Consider the following 17153-nt stretch of genomic DNA (forward strand, 5'->3'; position numbering starts at 1 on the left):
ACCAATTTCCAGCAATGTACAAATGTTAGGCATCTTAAATTCCATTTATTTCTCTCCCATGTTTATTTTAAATCCCACAAAATGATATTACTATTGTTAAAAAATCAATATTAATTTGTATTTATCTATATATTTACTTTTTGCTCTTCATTCTTTATTGCATTTCTGTACTTCCTTTTATGAATCTTTTCTTTATGTCTGAAGAATTCCTTTTAGTATTTCTTTTAGTATTAGTTTGAAGGTGATAAATTCTTTCACTCTCTGTTTGTCTGGTAATTTTTGTATTTTGCATTTATTTATAAATGATATTTTCACTGGGTATAGAATGATAGGTCTTTAGTTTTCTTTGTTTAGACCTTTAAATGTGTTATTCCCTTGCTCCATTGTTTCTGTAGAAAAGTCAACCTTCAATCCTTTTGTAACTCTGTTGGATATATAATGTGTCTTTTTTAAAACTCTGGATGCCTTTAAAATCTTCTAGTTTAGTTTAATTTGAAGGTTTTTTACTATGATGTGTTTAGTTTTTTTCACTTCTCATGCTTGGGGTTCACAGAGACTCCTCTTTAATGTGTGTGTTGATGTCTTCAGTTTAGGATAATTCTTAGTATTTCCTCAGATATTTTTCTCTATCTCATGTGCTCTCTCTCTCCCCCTATTTTTCTGAAACTTTAAGTACATTTTAGACCTTATTACCATGTGCCATGTGTCTCGTAAACACATTTGTGCATTTTTTCCATGATTTACTCTTTTTTCTACTAACCTGTTTTCCAATTCACTAATTTTACCTTCCTCTCTACTCAAACAGCTGTTAAACCCAACTATTACGTTTATAATTTTACTTCTTGTACTTTGAAACTAATTTTTTGATAGATCATCATTCTCTGGTAAATTTCTCCAATTTTTGTGTGCATGTCTCTGAGTGAATGAAGGCAGGGCCTCTTCCCTCTCCACACAGCTTTTCCACCATGACAATCAATCATGAGGCATTTCCCATCAGAGTCCTGCCTCACAAAGGATGTTTACAACAGAAATGTGAGAGCCTGAGGAACCACAGCCAGCAGGACACTTGTTCTTCAAGAAGTCACAAGCCCCGGCACCTTGCATACAACACGCTCGGCATGACAGGAGACAGGCTCGAGGACCTGAAACTTCTGAGGAGAACCATCGAGAGTCACTTTTGCTTTAATACATTTCTGAGGGTGGGGATGATGAGTGCAGAATAACGTACACAAAGCTGGAAACCGATGGGCTACTTGAGAAGCTTCACTACGTTCAGACTCGGAACTATGATTTCCTTGAAGATGGGCACATAGTTTGGGTTTTCCTGCCATGGGACCCTGCTCCAGATTCCTGACGATGGTCTGCTTCATGTCCTGGCTGCCGACCCCTCGGGTGGCCAGCAGTGTGCCAATGTGGCCATCCTTGATGTCTGGGTATTTGCTGACCAGAGTTGAAACTTCCAGGCACAACTTCTGCAAGGGCGACAGTAGGGTTACTGTGCTCACCTGCATGTTTGCTGAATCCAGAGGCCAGCTTCTGGAATAGGAAGTGGAGCAGCTCAGCCTCCCTGGCTGTCTTCTCGGCACCTCCTTGTACTCCTTAGTGCTCCAGGATGAGACGTGATTCTGCGTGATGGCCCACGGGTACCCACCACCACTCACTCTCACCCTCTTTTTGTATGGATTTTTAGTTTCTGCAAAATCACTGAAATATTCTTCCGCAGTGACACAGATGATGTCTACAGCGTTTGAGCCTAACAGCCACTTCTTTGTTATCAGCTCATCGAGATGTTGCTCCAGATCCTGGAAGACCTCTTCCTGGTATCTGCTGCAGCCTCCTCGCAGCAACGGTATCTAAAATCCCATCCATGTTTGGTTGGCTCAGAGACACACCCTCTTCCACTTCATTTTAAAAATACTTCCTTTTTCAACTGATTAGGGGTTCCTTAAAGCTCTGACAGCTGTGATGATCGCTATCATATCCTGAACATAGCAGTGTGGTGCTGCCAATGTTTCAGATGTTCTATATACAACTGAGCCTCAACTCTGTGTCTAAGAAAGGATTCATTTGCTGAAGACGCAAACTGGTAATTTGTTTTCAAATCTTCACTCATCTGAGCAGTAATTTAAAAAAATTGATGGAACATCTGGAAGACAGTGGTAGGGAGTGTTCCCACTTGGGTCCACTTTGGGCTCAGTCTCTTTCATTCAGTCTTTAGTGTCTGTGTCTAGTGCTTTCTGCAGCCAGACAATGATGTTTGAAGCGAGAGCTGACATGTACAGATGGAGCAGCTCAGACACCACATTTGAAGAAAGTAAAAGCTTCAGGGCATTGACGTCCACTTCTGGGACCAGCTCCACATTCCCAGTCATCTTTGCGCTTGTGTAGGTGTTTAAGACCCAGGTCAAACAGGCTCATAATCTCACTTGCTTCTAGATCTTCCCACAAGATCTGCATCCAGGTTCTCAGGGCTTGGTGGTTGAGGAGTTTCTGAAAATCTCATAATGGGGAGAAAAGCACGCAACCATCAGGTTTTTGGCAACAATGGGGTCATCTAGGACATGCTTCCATATGATTTCCGGGTGGCAGATGAACCACACCTTGTTGGACTCCCTGGGGTTCTGCCTCTGTGCCCTCAATTCTAGCACTCACGATTCTGTCCAAGATAACAAAGATTTCCTCCTTCCAATTCTTGGACCTCTCAAGGGGAACAAAACTAGTTTGCATTTTTTTTGGTCAAGTATGCACCAATCAATTTTTCTTCCCTTTCCAAGATCCTGACAACAGAGACCAGAAAAATGGGGTCCTGGGGGGTGGTGAGCGGTGACCTCTGCAGCACCATCCCCAGCTGCTTGGCCAGCTCGTCTGAGAGCCCCTGTGTGCTCCCAAAGTCACTGTGGATGAGGGTCACGTCCACGTGGCGGTGCTCGGACATCAGCCCTTCCCAGGAGCACACTCCTGTTCCAGGTCCATCAGGTTCCAGTGGGCCTGAAGGAGTGCCCCTTGTTCAGTGAGGTCCAGGGTCCCCACTCCTCACAATCCGGGACACCAAGAAGATGTTCTTGAGGGTCTCCACAGCTGCAGCGAGCTGGGTGCGCTGCACGACGGCATCCTTCATCCTTGATGTACTTGATGCTCTTGGTGGATGGTGTGGATGCTCCACCTCAAGTCTTTGCTGACGTTGGCCAGGGACCGCAGGATGTCTCTGACATCATCCAGTGTATTTTGGAGCTGGTTCCAGCCCATGTGGCACCCCCTACAGCACCCCGTCCAACCATGACTGGATAGCGACCTGCAGTGTGACCTCCACGGATGCCTTTCTCCAGGCCTCTCTTCTGAGGTTCCCCTCCTCTTTGCCCTGCTGGTCCAGGCACAGAAGCATCCCAGCGACCTTTTGAATCTCTGTTGCAACATCCTCCTGGTCTGTCTCCTTCATGGTTAAAAAGCAGGCGGAATCCGCCACCCTTCCCCGCGTGAGAGCAACGATATCCCTTGGCACTGCCACCCGGCGCCTGACTGGAAGTGTCATCCGATTTCTTGAATGTGTTCATCACAGTTACTTTAAAATCTATGTCTTGTGTATTATATCTAGATCATCTTTGAGTCATCTACATTATCTATTTTTTTTCTCTTGATTTGGTCATTTGAGTCTCTCTAGTATCATTCATGGTAATTACTTACTTATTTCTTGAAGGCAAAATGGAATAAAAGAGGCTGGCGACATTGCTGTATCTCAGGAACTAGAAGGAAGCAAGGCTTGCTGGTGTGTCTGGAGGCTAATGCAGCTTGCTCGGGAAAAGCATCAAATAAGGCAGAGATGAGACTGAATCCAGCCATTTTGATTGAGTACCGGATACTGTGTATAAAACGTGTAGAAACTCTGAATAATGCTAACTTCCAGCAGATTAGAATCTATTTATTTGTTTACTCATAGGTTTGCTAGAGTAGGTCTTGGTCCCCTTGATACAATCAGGGGATGGGAGGCATTAAAGCTGGTTTCAGGCTTTGTGAGAACTGGTCTACTTCTAGTTTGAAGTAATCCTGAAGGAAGACCTTTCAGGAATCTCAACTGAGAGCAAAGGCTGTTAACCTGGGCCCATCACCCTTGCCGGGCCTCAGATGCCACTTCACCTCCCAAGCACTCTGAGACGGGTCAAAGCTCTGCTCAGCTTTCTAGCTTCTTAGCTGGCCTTTTCTTTCGTCTTCTCAGCCTCTTATGTTGCAAATATTAGTAAGAAATAATACCTTCAACGAAAAAAGCAGCACAGAGTCACGCTCAGTGTTTCCATTCTCTTTTCTCTAAAACTTAGTTCTCTCAATGCCTAGCTGCCTTGGTAACACTCAACCCCAATTTTTTCCCCTCCTACCCCCATGGAACTGCTGAAAGCCCTTAGCCTTGAAATGCAACTGGATCTCTTGTTTGGTGCCACTTACTGACCGGCAAATGCCTTGAGGGAAAAACAGCACAGAATGGTGAACTCACCTCAATGGCTTTCTTTTCTCTTGGGTCTTAGACTTTCAAGTTCTTGCTGACTGTGTTGCTCTATGATTACTTCAAAAAGGTATTTAAAAAAATTTTTTAACCAGTTTTAAACTTTTTTGTTGGCATGAGGCTTGGTCTGCTACAGCTACTCTCTCATGACCAGAAACATAAATTAAAAAGCATCATATTTTTATATAAAAATCAAAATTCTCATTTTCTCTTAAAAATAAAATATTCTAGCAAAATCGGGCCACGTTCTTGCATAGAAATAATGGCTAGAGGTAAGTAGCCCCTGTCCTTTAATTTCAGGTATATGCTCTCCAGTTTAATTATCCGGATCACTCAGTGACCCCTGAGAGTAAAAAAAGAAGAAAGTCCGTAATTGAGCTTTGAGTGATACTAATACCTAATCATGTTGTATAAAAGAAGAGCTGAAGGGGACATTGAGAATGCATAGTCAGGAGGGTAAAAGGTTGATTACAAGATTGTTGTATCACGCAACTCGAGGGAAGACAATGTTTCAGAATGGAGTTGGGCGGCGGGGATCATCTGTGCTGAATTCTGCCGAGCCTTCAAGTTGGGCCAGTACTAAATATTCTCTAGTGAGTGACTTAAATGGAATTGGTGATCTTAGAAAGAGTCTTTCTAGCAGAATCACGGGGTTTACAGAGGTTGGGGTGGCTTAAGGAGTGAATCAGAGCTGTGGAAGTAAAGTGGTGATGTACACAACTAGTTAAAAAGTCTGTGTCAGGAAGGCAAGAGAAAGGATGGTGTTGGGAAGGATGGGAGCTAATACATTTCAGAGATGAGTGGTCCTTCTTGGCTGCCTTCTTGGTACATCAGCTGGCTTTCCCCACTTTCTTACAAGATGAAATGCTGCAAAGATATTTTCTTGAAGATGAGAAAGAGGAAAAGCTGGTCAGCACTCCCCTGTCTCAGGAAAGAAAGAAATAAGGCTTGCTGGGCTCTCCGGAGGCTAACTGAGGTTGCTAGAGAAGAGAGAAAACGAAGGTGGAGAAAAGCCTGGCTCTAGCCACTCACCAGACCTGAGCAGCCCTGCCTTGTATGAAGTCATCCCCCTTCCCTGCCTTGACAGAGGCAACAATCAGAAGATAGCAGCACGGAGGCTGCCTGGGTTTTCCTTTTCAAATACCATTGGAGGGCTGGGACCTTTTCCCCCTAGCTTCAGGGATCTGTTCCTTGGCGCCCCAGTAAAATTACAGAAGCAGTCTGCCTGATAATGACTGTAAATGATAGAGACGATCAGGTTTACCTTGTGACGTCCTCAGGGGACTTGCGGTTAGTTTAGTCTGAATTTAGCATCAGCTGCTCCAGTTCCTTTCTTTTCAGCAGGCAGCGGCTGGACTCATCCTGTATTCTTTCAAACCTAATTAGTGTGAGGGCTTTCCCTCCCTCTCTCCTGCCCATCCGCGCAGCCCTCCTTCCTCTCCTGCTTCCTCTCCTGTCTTGCCCGTGCTCCCTAAGCATGCCAGTCTAGGAACCCAAGCAGATTGCTTTTAGAGGGTGGGCTTTTTTGTTTCTTTGCCTTGGGAGAAACAACCCATGCCTTTGAGCTGTAGGTTATTTATTGTTCCTCCAGGAAAATATACACCAACTTGACTGAACTCCAACCTCCCTTAACTCCTTTATGGTTTGAAGGTAGTCAGGTTAAGGGTTTTATAGCTAACTAGAGATGTTTGGAATGTACTGTAGGTCTTAAACAGAAGTGAACATGCCGAATAGCTAAAGGTTGGAGGGCGTAGTTTTCATTAAAACCAAACCTCCAGATCTTTTAACTTACCAGAAGCCACCATGTGTGTATTTATGTACGTATGCATATGTATATAGGTATGTGTCTATGTGGATGTGTAATGTATATTACAGATACATGTTATATATACCTATATTGCATATATATACAAAGACACATACATACCCCCTGAAAGCCCTGCTTCTCAAACTTGAACGTATGGAATCACTTATGCATCTTGCTAAAATGCCGATTCTGACTCAACAGGTCTGGGATGGGGACCACATTTTGAACAGCACTTCCTAAAGAGAGTTTCACATACTCCCCTCCAGCTTCTTCATGGTAACCTAGTCAACCCGCTCCTGAGTTCTGTTAATTGTTGCTCCACTGTCTCTCTAGGTTATGTGAAAGATCCATTGGATAGGGGGCATTTTTGCTCTCTCTCAAAATAGCAAATGCTTAGCTATTAAGTAAAGCAGACTCTGGATTTGTGTTCCGGTTTCCTGTTCCAGACAACTATGTTGGGAAATGTGAAAGGTGATGTAAAATCTCTTTAGATTTATGTTAGTTTACTAATATTTCTTCAGTTTGCTACATTGAGCAATTAGCTCATTCATTTTTAATTAATTAGTTTTCATCTATTTTCAGGTATGCATATAAGGCTACGAATTCACTTCTTTGTACTGATTTATATGTATACCACGATTTTTGAAATTGTGGTCAAAAACATAAAATTTACCATCTTAACCGTTTTTCAATGTACCGTACAGTAGTGTTATACATTTAAAAATTCTTTTGTTATAATTTACCTACCATTTCTGAGTGTTTGTAGGAGGAAGAAAATCCAGTTGAATTCAGTTAGTCATACTGTTGAAACCGTAAGTGCCAGAGTAATCTTTGAAAATATAAAGGACAACACATTACTGCATTCTTTAAAATTATCAAAGAGCTTCACATTGCACTTAGAGTAAAATGTAATCTGTTTCTCCTGATTAAGAGATTACATCCCTCTGGCTTATGTGCCGTGTTCTAACCACACTGACTTGCTTTCTTTTCTTGGTCATGCCAAGTTCTCTTTCCTGAAATGGTTTATTCACAGGACGCCGCCACCCTTCAGTGGTCTCTGACCACCACAATTCTCTGTCACATCAATATGTTTACTTTCCTCACAGTATTTGACACGATCTGTAATTATCTTGTTCATTTATTTATTCATTTATCTTCTCCCTCCTCCATACAGCGCCTATGCTCCGTGGGGAAAGCAACTTTGTCTTCACGATTGCTCTATCCTCAGCATCTAGCACCGTGCCTGATACACGGCAAGTCATGAATAAATATAGATGCAAATGAATGAAGATGGATGTAATGTTCAGAATCTTCCAGTTCAACTTTCTTTTAAAAAAAAGTAAAATGAGCTGGGAAAGTAGCTGAGAGAGACTTAAGAACTTGCCCGAGATCACAAATGTTTAATGAAGTATCCGAAACAAGTACTCTGGTCTCCTGACTCCCCTGCCCTGTGTTCTTTCTGGTGATCACTCCACTGGTTATTGAACGCCTACATCAGGGATCTAGGAAGGTGATGGAGAAACTGTAGAGTGGTCCATGACCTCCTTCTGACCTTTATAATGACTTTTGTGTAATACGTGCATATATTCTTCTTCTCTGGTGAGGTAGACTGTAGCTTCCATACAATTTCAGAAAGGTCAAAGCCTTAAAAAATCTTAAAAACCACTGGGCCACATATTCTTAAGTTCCTTGCACATTTTCTCTTGTCTTCATATCAGTTCTTCTATTGATAAGAATTGAACAATCATTATGAATTAAGTATCCGCCGTATTACCAAAGGATGCAGTGTTATGACTTGCATAAAAATGTTGCCATCTATATGTAAAGGGTTTGGTTCTGGACTCACGGAATCACCTGGCACATGAGGGGTCCTCTGTCAGTTTTATTTTTCAAGACTGGCAACATGAATGCTTACATACTGGCTATAGTTGCATATACCTCAATCTTTCTTTAGCCATATTTTTGGTACCCCTTCACCTAATATACTGGCAAATAAAGGAACTTCTCATTCAAATTTCTCTGCTGCACTGGAAATGAGATCATCGGAGGGCTAAGCTTTGACTCTGGAGGTTCACATGCTAAACTGAGATTAGCAGTGGGTTTGTGGATTTTGAATGTGCGTAGGGCTACTCCATCCCTTCCTAGGAATATTTTGGTTCTACTAAACATGCTTTTGTATAAAATGGCTCGGGGAACGGGTCAGAGGAATGGTACTGTCCTTGCAGTAGGTGTTTGGTGGCACGTCCTCCCAGACCATGAACCATCCTCCCTTCCCCGAGGACAAGTCCTCCATTCAGAAGTACCCTATTCCTCATCCACTGACAGCTGGGATGGAGTGGCCAAAGCTGAGCCCACTACATGCCTCCTTATAGAAATCAGGATCTGGGAGGCAGAGATGGACCGGTTAAATCTTTGATGTGCCTATAACTCTACCTATAACTTTAGAATTGCAGGAAAATATATTTTGCCATGTATACGGAAAAACAAAGTCAATCTGTACAAAAAAGAAGGATGAAGATGATCTAGGTAAGCTTAAAAAAAATTTAAACGAGGATTTCCTTGGTCTCTGACAACTTTCCTCACAATTACTCTTTTTTCCACATATATTAAGTTGATTTCATTACAACCAAAGCTTTACTAATACATTTTATTTCCTGTGGATGAATGTTTTTGTTTCATTTCTTCTATTTTGCCTGGAGGCAAATGTCTATAGGTGCTGGAGTCGAATTAACTAGGTTTAAATGTCGATTTGATCACTTACTAGCTAAGTGCGATAATTCGGACACACTCATACTAAAAAAGTTGTTTATCTGAAATTCAAATTTAACTGGGTATCCTTTCTTTTATGGGGGAACCCTATTTGTGACATAGTTTCTTCCTTTGTAAAATGGAGATAGTGATACCAAATCAGCAAGGATGTTGAGGAAAATGTCAGGGATATCATAAACATTATGTAAAACCATTTATGGGAAATCTGGCTTATTACTTTCTTTCTTCCCCCCCTTCTACCTATGCTGTATCTATAACACAAGAAGGCACTGCTTACAAGGCTCACCAATTGGGAGTAAATACTTCCTGGATGTGCTGAACTTCTACTGTGTTAACAGACTAATACTGAGATGAAATGACTTATAGATGAGGCTTACAGGGAAGTGAACTGGTTCCTTTTGGAACACGGGGAAACGCTTTATTACCTCTCACGAGATGATGTCTTTATTCTTGAATTAGGGAATTTGAAAGGCTGTATATTTCAAGCTACCTGACTTCGTCCAGGTACCCCATCTTGAGTACACTCTAAGATTCATTCTTGTGCTAGGGTATGTCTAGGTTTTAATTATACACAAATTCGTTTCCAATTCAAACGAGTATCTCCCCATCTGGTCTTCCTCACCTCCTATAGAAAGAGATGAGGAAAGAAAAAGCATGAGGGAAAAAGAGAAGATGATAATATACGAGTTCACTACTTGCCTGTTTGAGGATAAAGAATGTAAGACGCTTGATTTGGGGGCACGTTATTTCTTGTCTCTTATGTCTAAATCCTTCTCGTTTTTACCTTGATTACTTCTCATATTCCCTGTGTGGAGGAACCCAGCAAGTACTGAACAATGTCTTTAACACAGGTCCAACCACCACGTTTTCTGCTCAAGAGACCCAGAGCAATGAACTTCCCTTAGAGAGGCATTTATCATCTATTCCTTTATTTATCACACCAGATCCAGTGGGATTAGCTCGGACTTTTGTCTCTTCCCAAACAGTGTGGGCTTGCTGATCCACCCCTCAGCAATGGCCACAAAAATGGCGGGCGTCCATCTTTTCCTTCCTTGTTCAAAGTCACCACCTCTGGAGATGCCTCGTAAGGAGTGAGCCAGGAGCTCCTGGGAAATATCGGCAGGTCTAGTCTGACTCTGGATAGGCAGAGGCATCTTCCCCTGTGGTTTCCTCCATGTTTTCCTTTCCGTTTTCTTTCCTGGTTTCACCTGGGTGTGTCTGGGATGAGTGTTTACCACTTGGAGTCAACACTGCTTGCTCAGGATCACCAACGGGGATTGGTTTTGGCTCCAGCGAACGGACTGATGTACTGGGCAGCTGGGCTGCAGTCTCGCTGACCTGGTCAACTGAAGGAGGACAATTTATGTCTGTAAGCGTCTCTTCTGTCAGTGGCACCATATTTATAATTTCACACAGACTTGGAGGTGAAATACCCTTTTTGTAACAGGAGGTGCTGAAAGGGATGGCGCAAAACACAAGATCCGAGTGCAGCAGCATAAACTCGTTTTCTGGCCGGGTGATCACAAACCTGTAAGAAGAGCCAAAGGTGAATTCTGAGCCCCTGCAGCTGGGACAGTGTGGCTGCAGGCAGTGGCCAAAACAAGAAAGTCATTTTGCTAGGCCCAAAGAGGAAACGTTTTTGTTTTGCTTTGCTTTATTTAGTTTCTGATTAATAGTAAAAAACAAACAAACAAACAAACAAAAAACAACTCTCTGGCATAGCGCAACAGGAGAGGTCCAAGGCTAGTAGCTGGGAGACTGGTTCTCACGCCTGCCTCTGAAACCAACCACCTCTGACCCTAGGCATGCCACCTCCCTTCTGGGCCTTGCTTTTCTCATCATTTTAATGGGAGACGGATGGGACTATGGTTTGGGCTAATTGATTTCTAATGGCTTTTCCAACTATGTTTCTCTGCTTTTAATATCCACGACCCTAATGAATTCGGTTGGCACAATTCTGAGCACTTAGCCAAGCTTTATCAAAACTGGAAGATTACGTGCATGCCAGATATTTCCATCCTGGGTTAGGCCTATTTTCATGTTTCTGCCGCCAACTTTCACACAGAATGTAGGCTGCCCAGTGGAGGAAAAAGAAAAGTAACCAAAGGTTTATTTGAAACCTTGACGGGTAAGCAAATAGTGAGTCAATGAGTTTCAAAGATCACCCAGAGCCTGGACCTGCGTGGACAGACTCTGCAGAGAAGCAGGATGTCTTGGCAGGAAATCAGGCACACGGCAAATCCTCAGAGAACATGAGTCAGATTCATGAAGACGCCAGTGTTCCTGTCAGAACGCTGAGGCAGCAGAACCCTGCATGACTTTCAGTGTCGCCCCGAATAATCACCTCTTCTTCCCTAAGCACCCATCACACGTCACCACTGATCTTTCATTCAATAGTCTTCCCACTTCCCTCTCGCCCACTGAGTCCCCTGTAACCTCTGTGATATTCTAAACAAGATCTGCTGTAACCACATACTCTCTTTCCAACAGGAATATCATTTCCTTCCCTGAGGTCCGCCCAAGTATGGGCTACACCTTCTCCCAATTACCACGGTCCACAGGTTTTCCAGAGGTGTTGGGGGTCAGTCACAGGCAGACAGAGACGGGGGTGGGGGGTCAGCATCATTCAGGCTTCCGAGTGCTGTTTCCAGAGCATCCCTGCTCCCTGCATCGTTGTGGTCCATGCTCTACAGTCTTACCACCCTCCTCTTGAGTCACCTCGGTGTTATCCACACACCTCCATGTTTATTTAGGCCTTTGGCACATGGGACACTTTTTCTTTCAAACTCTAGTGCCACCGTCACCTTATGTGCCTGCAGTGTCTCCGTGATTTACGACTCCAACACACAGACCAATTTCTTTGATTTCCACTACCCAGTGATCTTTATCTCCCAACCACTTTCCTGACCACATACTGCTGTTGTAACTTCCTGACACATCCTGCCTCTAAAACCTCACCCTTCAATAAATCACTCTCTGACCACAACTTCCCCTCGTTCTTTCTCTCATTTCCTTACTCTTGCGTACATCCGCTCCTCAGGCTATTTCCATCCGCTGTCCTTTCCCTTTGCACTATTGCTTCTACAGATGCACAGTAAACTCCTTTTTCCAGTCCCCTCAGTGACTGATGTAACTTTTACGTCTTTCTCAACTCCCTAGAGACTTTCCCCCTCTTTTCTCTCAGCCAGGGCTATGCCTGCTCGTCACCGAGAAATCCTAGTGTTACGTAAACATTCCCTAAGCACAGCCCTCATCCACAGCCAGATCTGCCTTGGCCTCCTTTCTTTTCCTCCCTTTCTCCTGCGAGCGGAGAAGCTGTCTTTCTTCGTGTTCATGACTACTCCGCTTTCAGTGATTTGACTTCCTTCCCCTTCCTCCTGAAACAGGTTCATCGATCCATTTCCACTCTATTATTTTTAATTTCTCCTTCTCTACTGAGTACTGCCCGTTCCCACCACGAGACTCTTAGTCTGGTCCTACATTACTGTGCTGTCTGGAGCTGGTACCCAGTACCCTTTCTTTTCTCCTCTCCCCTCCACACACATTTTCTTTTTCTTCCCCACTACTGTCAGAATGATCTTCTTTAAACTGAAATCTCTACACATCACTCCCGTATCTTACATGGACAAGGCACAGTGGCTAGAAAAAAGGCACTCAGTAAATATTTACCCAGCAAGTCCGGCAGCGAACAAGTAACTCTTTCCAGTGTGGACAGTGGCTTTTCGGCTTTAAAAAGTCGCACAGGCGTCGATGAGGGGTAAGTTACAAAAGAACCCTGACTGAAAATCTGGGTCTGCATTTCAGATTTCACGGGGGACAGAGAAACCCTTCTCCTTACATGGCCAGTACTACCTGGATCCCAATCACCAGGGTGCATTCATATTATTTATACTGATCCTACACTGTTACCTACTTCCCCAGCACCCTCTGTTGCATCTGGGGGCCCTAAGCTCTGACCGTCTCTTTCACACAGAATGACGTCGCTTTGGCCCTCGTGCTTGGGCGTGGCCGGCGCCTTCTACACCAGCATACACTCCCCTTTTGTGCTCTGGGTTGCGCTCGTCCTCATCTATCATGCGGTACAAGCCGAGGCACAGGACTCCAAGGTTATCTAACGAGCCGCAGAATATCTGCCCAAAGGTCCTTCTTGGCTGGGGAGAGAAGAGAGAAACACTTACGTATGGCGGCACTCGAATCAAGCTGTAACAAGCACTTACTGGAGTGTCACTTGCCTTTTCTCCCAGTGGAGTCTGGAAGACCCAAGAGCTCCCTCCTAATACCTCTCTGGTGGCGGCAGCAAGTGGGCTGGAAATCAGGCTGACCGTGAGTTTTGAGCATCTAATACCGGCAGCTGTTTTTATGACTCTCGTCTTTCAGGAGCCTGTCTGGGTGTGGTGTGGCAAGGGGCTATGCTCGTTTTTATTACTACTGCTGGTTTGGTAACGATCAAGAAGTCACAGTGAGCACCAGGTTGGAAAATACAGGGTTTTTTTTTTTTTCTTGCAGTACGCGGGCCTCTCACCGCTGTGGCCTCTCCCGTTGCGGAGCACAGGCTCCGGACGCGCAGGCTCAGCGGCCATGGCTCACGGGCCCAGCCGCTCTGCGGCATGTGGGATCTTCCCGGACCGGGGCACGAACCCGTGTCCCCTGCATCAGCAGGCGGACTCTCAACTGCTGCGCCACCGGGGAAGCCCGGAAAATACAGTTTTCAAGGCACACAGTGAGAGAGCGGCCTTCTCATCCTCCTCTTGACCTTGCTCTCAAGCGACTGCCAGCAAGGCACCTTGAGTAGCTGCAGGCTTCAAAGCAGCAGCCAGTGCGTCCAGGGAAGTCGAAAGAGAACAGTCTGTTTAGTTCTGTGATTTCTCAGGGTAAAGAACAGAGGGCCAGACATAAATGGAGAAGAAAGGGCTGGCCAGTCCGCTGCCACCTCTGGTTCCCACAGGAAGTGGCCAGTTGCAGGTGTCCCGGGCTTAGAATCACTCACAAGTCAGCTTGAGATGAGGAACCCAGGACCACAGAAACTCGAAGGACCGGACCATGGAGGGAGCTTTGGAATGTGGTTTGCACCTGGAATTCAGATGCACAGAGCGTGGGGTTCGCCCTTATTGGCAGTACCTGCCGAGACACAGCGGACACAGAGGCAGGAAGAGGGCTGTGAAGAAGGGGCTCTGCTCAGGCCCCTCTAAAGGCCTGCCCCTGACGGTGACACCGGGGACTCGAATGCCATGTTACTCAAAACTAAAGCAAAAGGCAGGCCGACCAGTAGATTCCTCACTGCAGCCTGGACTCGACACTGAGCCCCAAATGCCCAGATGCCTCATCGGGATTTGCCAGAATTATTTTCTTCCTTGCTATAATCTACTGTTTGTTAGCTCAGAGGACTAAGAAAACTCAAGCATTTTTCACTGGCTAGCCCAGACAGATTCTTAGGCCCAAACGTGGAATCCTTCTGCCTGATTTCAGGTGACATGATCAGATTTCTTTCTTTTTTTTTTTGGCCATGCCCCGCAGCATGCGGGATCTTAGTTTCCCGGCCAGGGATCGAAATTGTGCCCCCTGCCTTGGAAACGTGGAGTCCTATTCACTGGACTGCCAGGGAAGTCTGGATCAGATTTCTTTAGTAGTCCAAGCGTAGGGAGAGTGGACAGGCCCTGGGTCAGACTGCCTTAGAGGGACCCTGCTTGGTCACTGGTAGGCAATACGGTCTCAGGCAAGTATTTGTTTCTCTGCACCTCAGCTTCTTAATCTGTTCAATGGAATTAATAATGATGCCTACCATGTAAACCTTTGGAGAGATAAAGTGAAAAACAAACAAACAAACAAAGCAGACAGGCCCAGGTCAAATGCTCAGTGAATATTAACATTACACTTATTATTAAAATCCTTGTCAAGGGACAAAGTTATGGGGCCTCTCTGATGCTTCCTGTGCACTTTTTTACCTGGAGGATGGGGATACTAACAATGGCTTGATCTCTCAGAATTGTTGCAAAAAACAGTTATCACGTGAAAATGCACTGTAAATTGTAAATACACTATGAATATAAATTACATTAATTTGTCATTATTATTATTATTTATATGCTCTAGGTGATCTAGGAACCCAAACAGGTTGGATCAATTTCCAAAACTCAGGGAGGTTAAGACGCTCTACTACGAGAAGAGTTGACTCACTTGAATGTCTGACAAAATGGTTTGGTTTAAGGACAGAAGCCCCAGCTTACACCGCATTCTTCCAGGTGAAACGGTAGAGTAACTGTCATTCGGCCCACAGAACTTTTCCTTATCCAAATGTTGTTCCAGCTGAGAACTTATCCCTCCTGTCACCAGCATCTGAAGTAATTCCAGAACATGGTAATTGTAGAACGCCTGGAAAGCAAGGACGAGGCATGTGCAAAGTCAGAAGGTGGAGGTGGAGAGACGCGGCGATTTACTGGGCATCGTTGTTTGAAATGGATCTGATGGCACAAAGCAGTGTCTCTCATTATCATTAAAATCATCCCAAAGCCGGCAGTTTGGGTAGGGCACTGGGTTAGGCAAAGTGCAGAGAAAAGAGCACTGACCCCGTTCCTGCTCTTTTGGGGAGGACTTACACTGTAATAGTAGGAGAAGACGGGTAATGACACTGACCCCAAGGGTGTCCCCGCTTCCAAAAATGCCCAGAGGCGTGTATCAGGCCACAGACGCCCTAACAAGCACCAACACGTATTTACAACATGTAACGACACTTCTAGGGATTTTCCTTAGGGGACTGACATTACTATTGGCGTCGACACTTGACTCTTCCGGATGTGAATCCACTTACATTCCTTTTGATTCTGACCTATGTGAGGACAGGTATTAACTTAATCTCCCACAGTGTCCATCTCCCATGGTGTACTTCGAAAACAGCAGGTGTGGAGTATAAAATGAATGGGATTTCAGAATATTTGGCATCAAAATGAAGCCAGAGATTGACGATTGACGTGTGGGTCAACTTAGTTTGAAAGTAGCTTGAGTCTGAATACGCCAAGCCATTTCCTTAGACTCTTTTCCCAAAGGATTCCAACACAGTGTTGACTAGGCAGTGACATACATGGAAATAGCATTGTAATAATTGCCCACGAGGTTTTCTTAAATCCAGTGTTATCTATATAATGTCCTAAATTTCCTACCCTTTGTCTTATCTAAATCGAACTTTTATTCCAGTAGAAATGAGAATTTACATGGTTATATAGCACCTACATAAAAATCAGTAATTTTGTTTTCATTATAAGTAATAGGAATGACTTCCATCGTTATTGAGAAATCTTACCATTCGCTTCCTCCATGCCCCAATTCAGGGACTTGTCTTCTGAAGTCTGGGTTATGAGACACACCTCTTTACTAGTCTTTTTCTCATTTACAATCCATTGCTCAAAATGCTTCCAGAGAGATTGTCCAGGAACGCAAATCAGATCCCGCCACCCATCCCTTGAACCTGCAGTAAAACCAAGCTCAGACTTGTTTCCACGGTCTTCAAAGCCCTCAAGATCTGACACCAGCTCCCTCTCTGAGCTCATCTCCATGAGCCATGGTTCTCTCCGGTGCACACTACAGTCAATGTGCAGTCGCTCAAGTGACACTTTTACTCCTTCATGCCTTTGCTTTAGGACATCTGGTTCATCTTTCCTCTTGGAAGACCCTATACTGGCCTCATCAGAATGAAATTTTCCTTTCTTTGTGATCCCATGGCCACTGGCTTTACTCTATTGTATTCTTCTGCATTTTAGAGCTAGTTGTTTGTACGGAACACACCTGAGTTTGAATCTTGGACTGGCACATCCTAGCGGACCGAAACACCTTTGGACAATTCCTGTATTCTTTCTCAGTCATAGTTTTATGATTTTAAAGATGACATGATAATACCCACCTTTGAGCACTGTTTGCAGGATTCAATGAGATATACAGCACACACCACTGAATTGTGCTGTCTTCGACACTGGTGTTCACGTACCTGGATCACCTGGAGTGATATTCATGAGACCCGATTCCTGGGATCCCAGATCTACTGCATCAGAATTTATGTACGGGAGTGGGAATCAGAATTTAAAGGGCACCTCTGGT

General features: G+C 44.4%; 1 protein-coding gene, 1 long non-coding RNA gene and 1 pseudogene across 2 annotated transcripts in view; all 3 read right to left on the bottom strand.

Moving 5' to 3' along the window:
* Positions 1-1249: 1249 nt before the first annotated feature.
* LOC132417548 (exocyst complex component 3 pseudogene) lies at positions 1250-3451 on the bottom strand (annotated as a pseudogene).
* Positions 3452-10276: 6825 nt separating this feature from the next.
* LOC132417517 (uncharacterized) lies at positions 10277-12946 on the bottom strand. The gene is made up of 3 exons (XR_011246330.1): positions 12738-12946; positions 10502-10596; positions 10277-10414 (listed from the first exon to the last, which is right to left on the bottom strand). It is a non-coding gene; the product is annotated as an uncharacterized lncRNA (long non-coding RNA).
* Positions 12947-13033: 87 nt separating this feature from the next.
* KCNU1 (potassium calcium-activated channel subfamily U member 1) overlaps positions 13034-17153 on the bottom strand; it is a 162313-nt gene continuing 158193 nt past the window's right edge. Inside the window, exons 28-29 of the mRNA XM_060001141.1 lie at positions 15243-15437; positions 13034-13219 (exon numbers count right to left, since the gene is read on the bottom strand). Of these exons, the coding sequence (XP_059857124.1) occupies positions 13034-13219; positions 15243-15437 (381 nt within the window). The remainder of the gene's footprint in view (positions 13220-15242; positions 15438-17153) is intronic.

Source organism: Delphinus delphis, chromosome 21 (assembly GCF_949987515.2).
Source record: "Delphinus delphis chromosome 21, mDelDel1.2, whole genome shotgun sequence".
Taxonomy (NCBI): domain Eukaryota; kingdom Metazoa; phylum Chordata; class Mammalia; order Artiodactyla; family Delphinidae; genus Delphinus; species Delphinus delphis.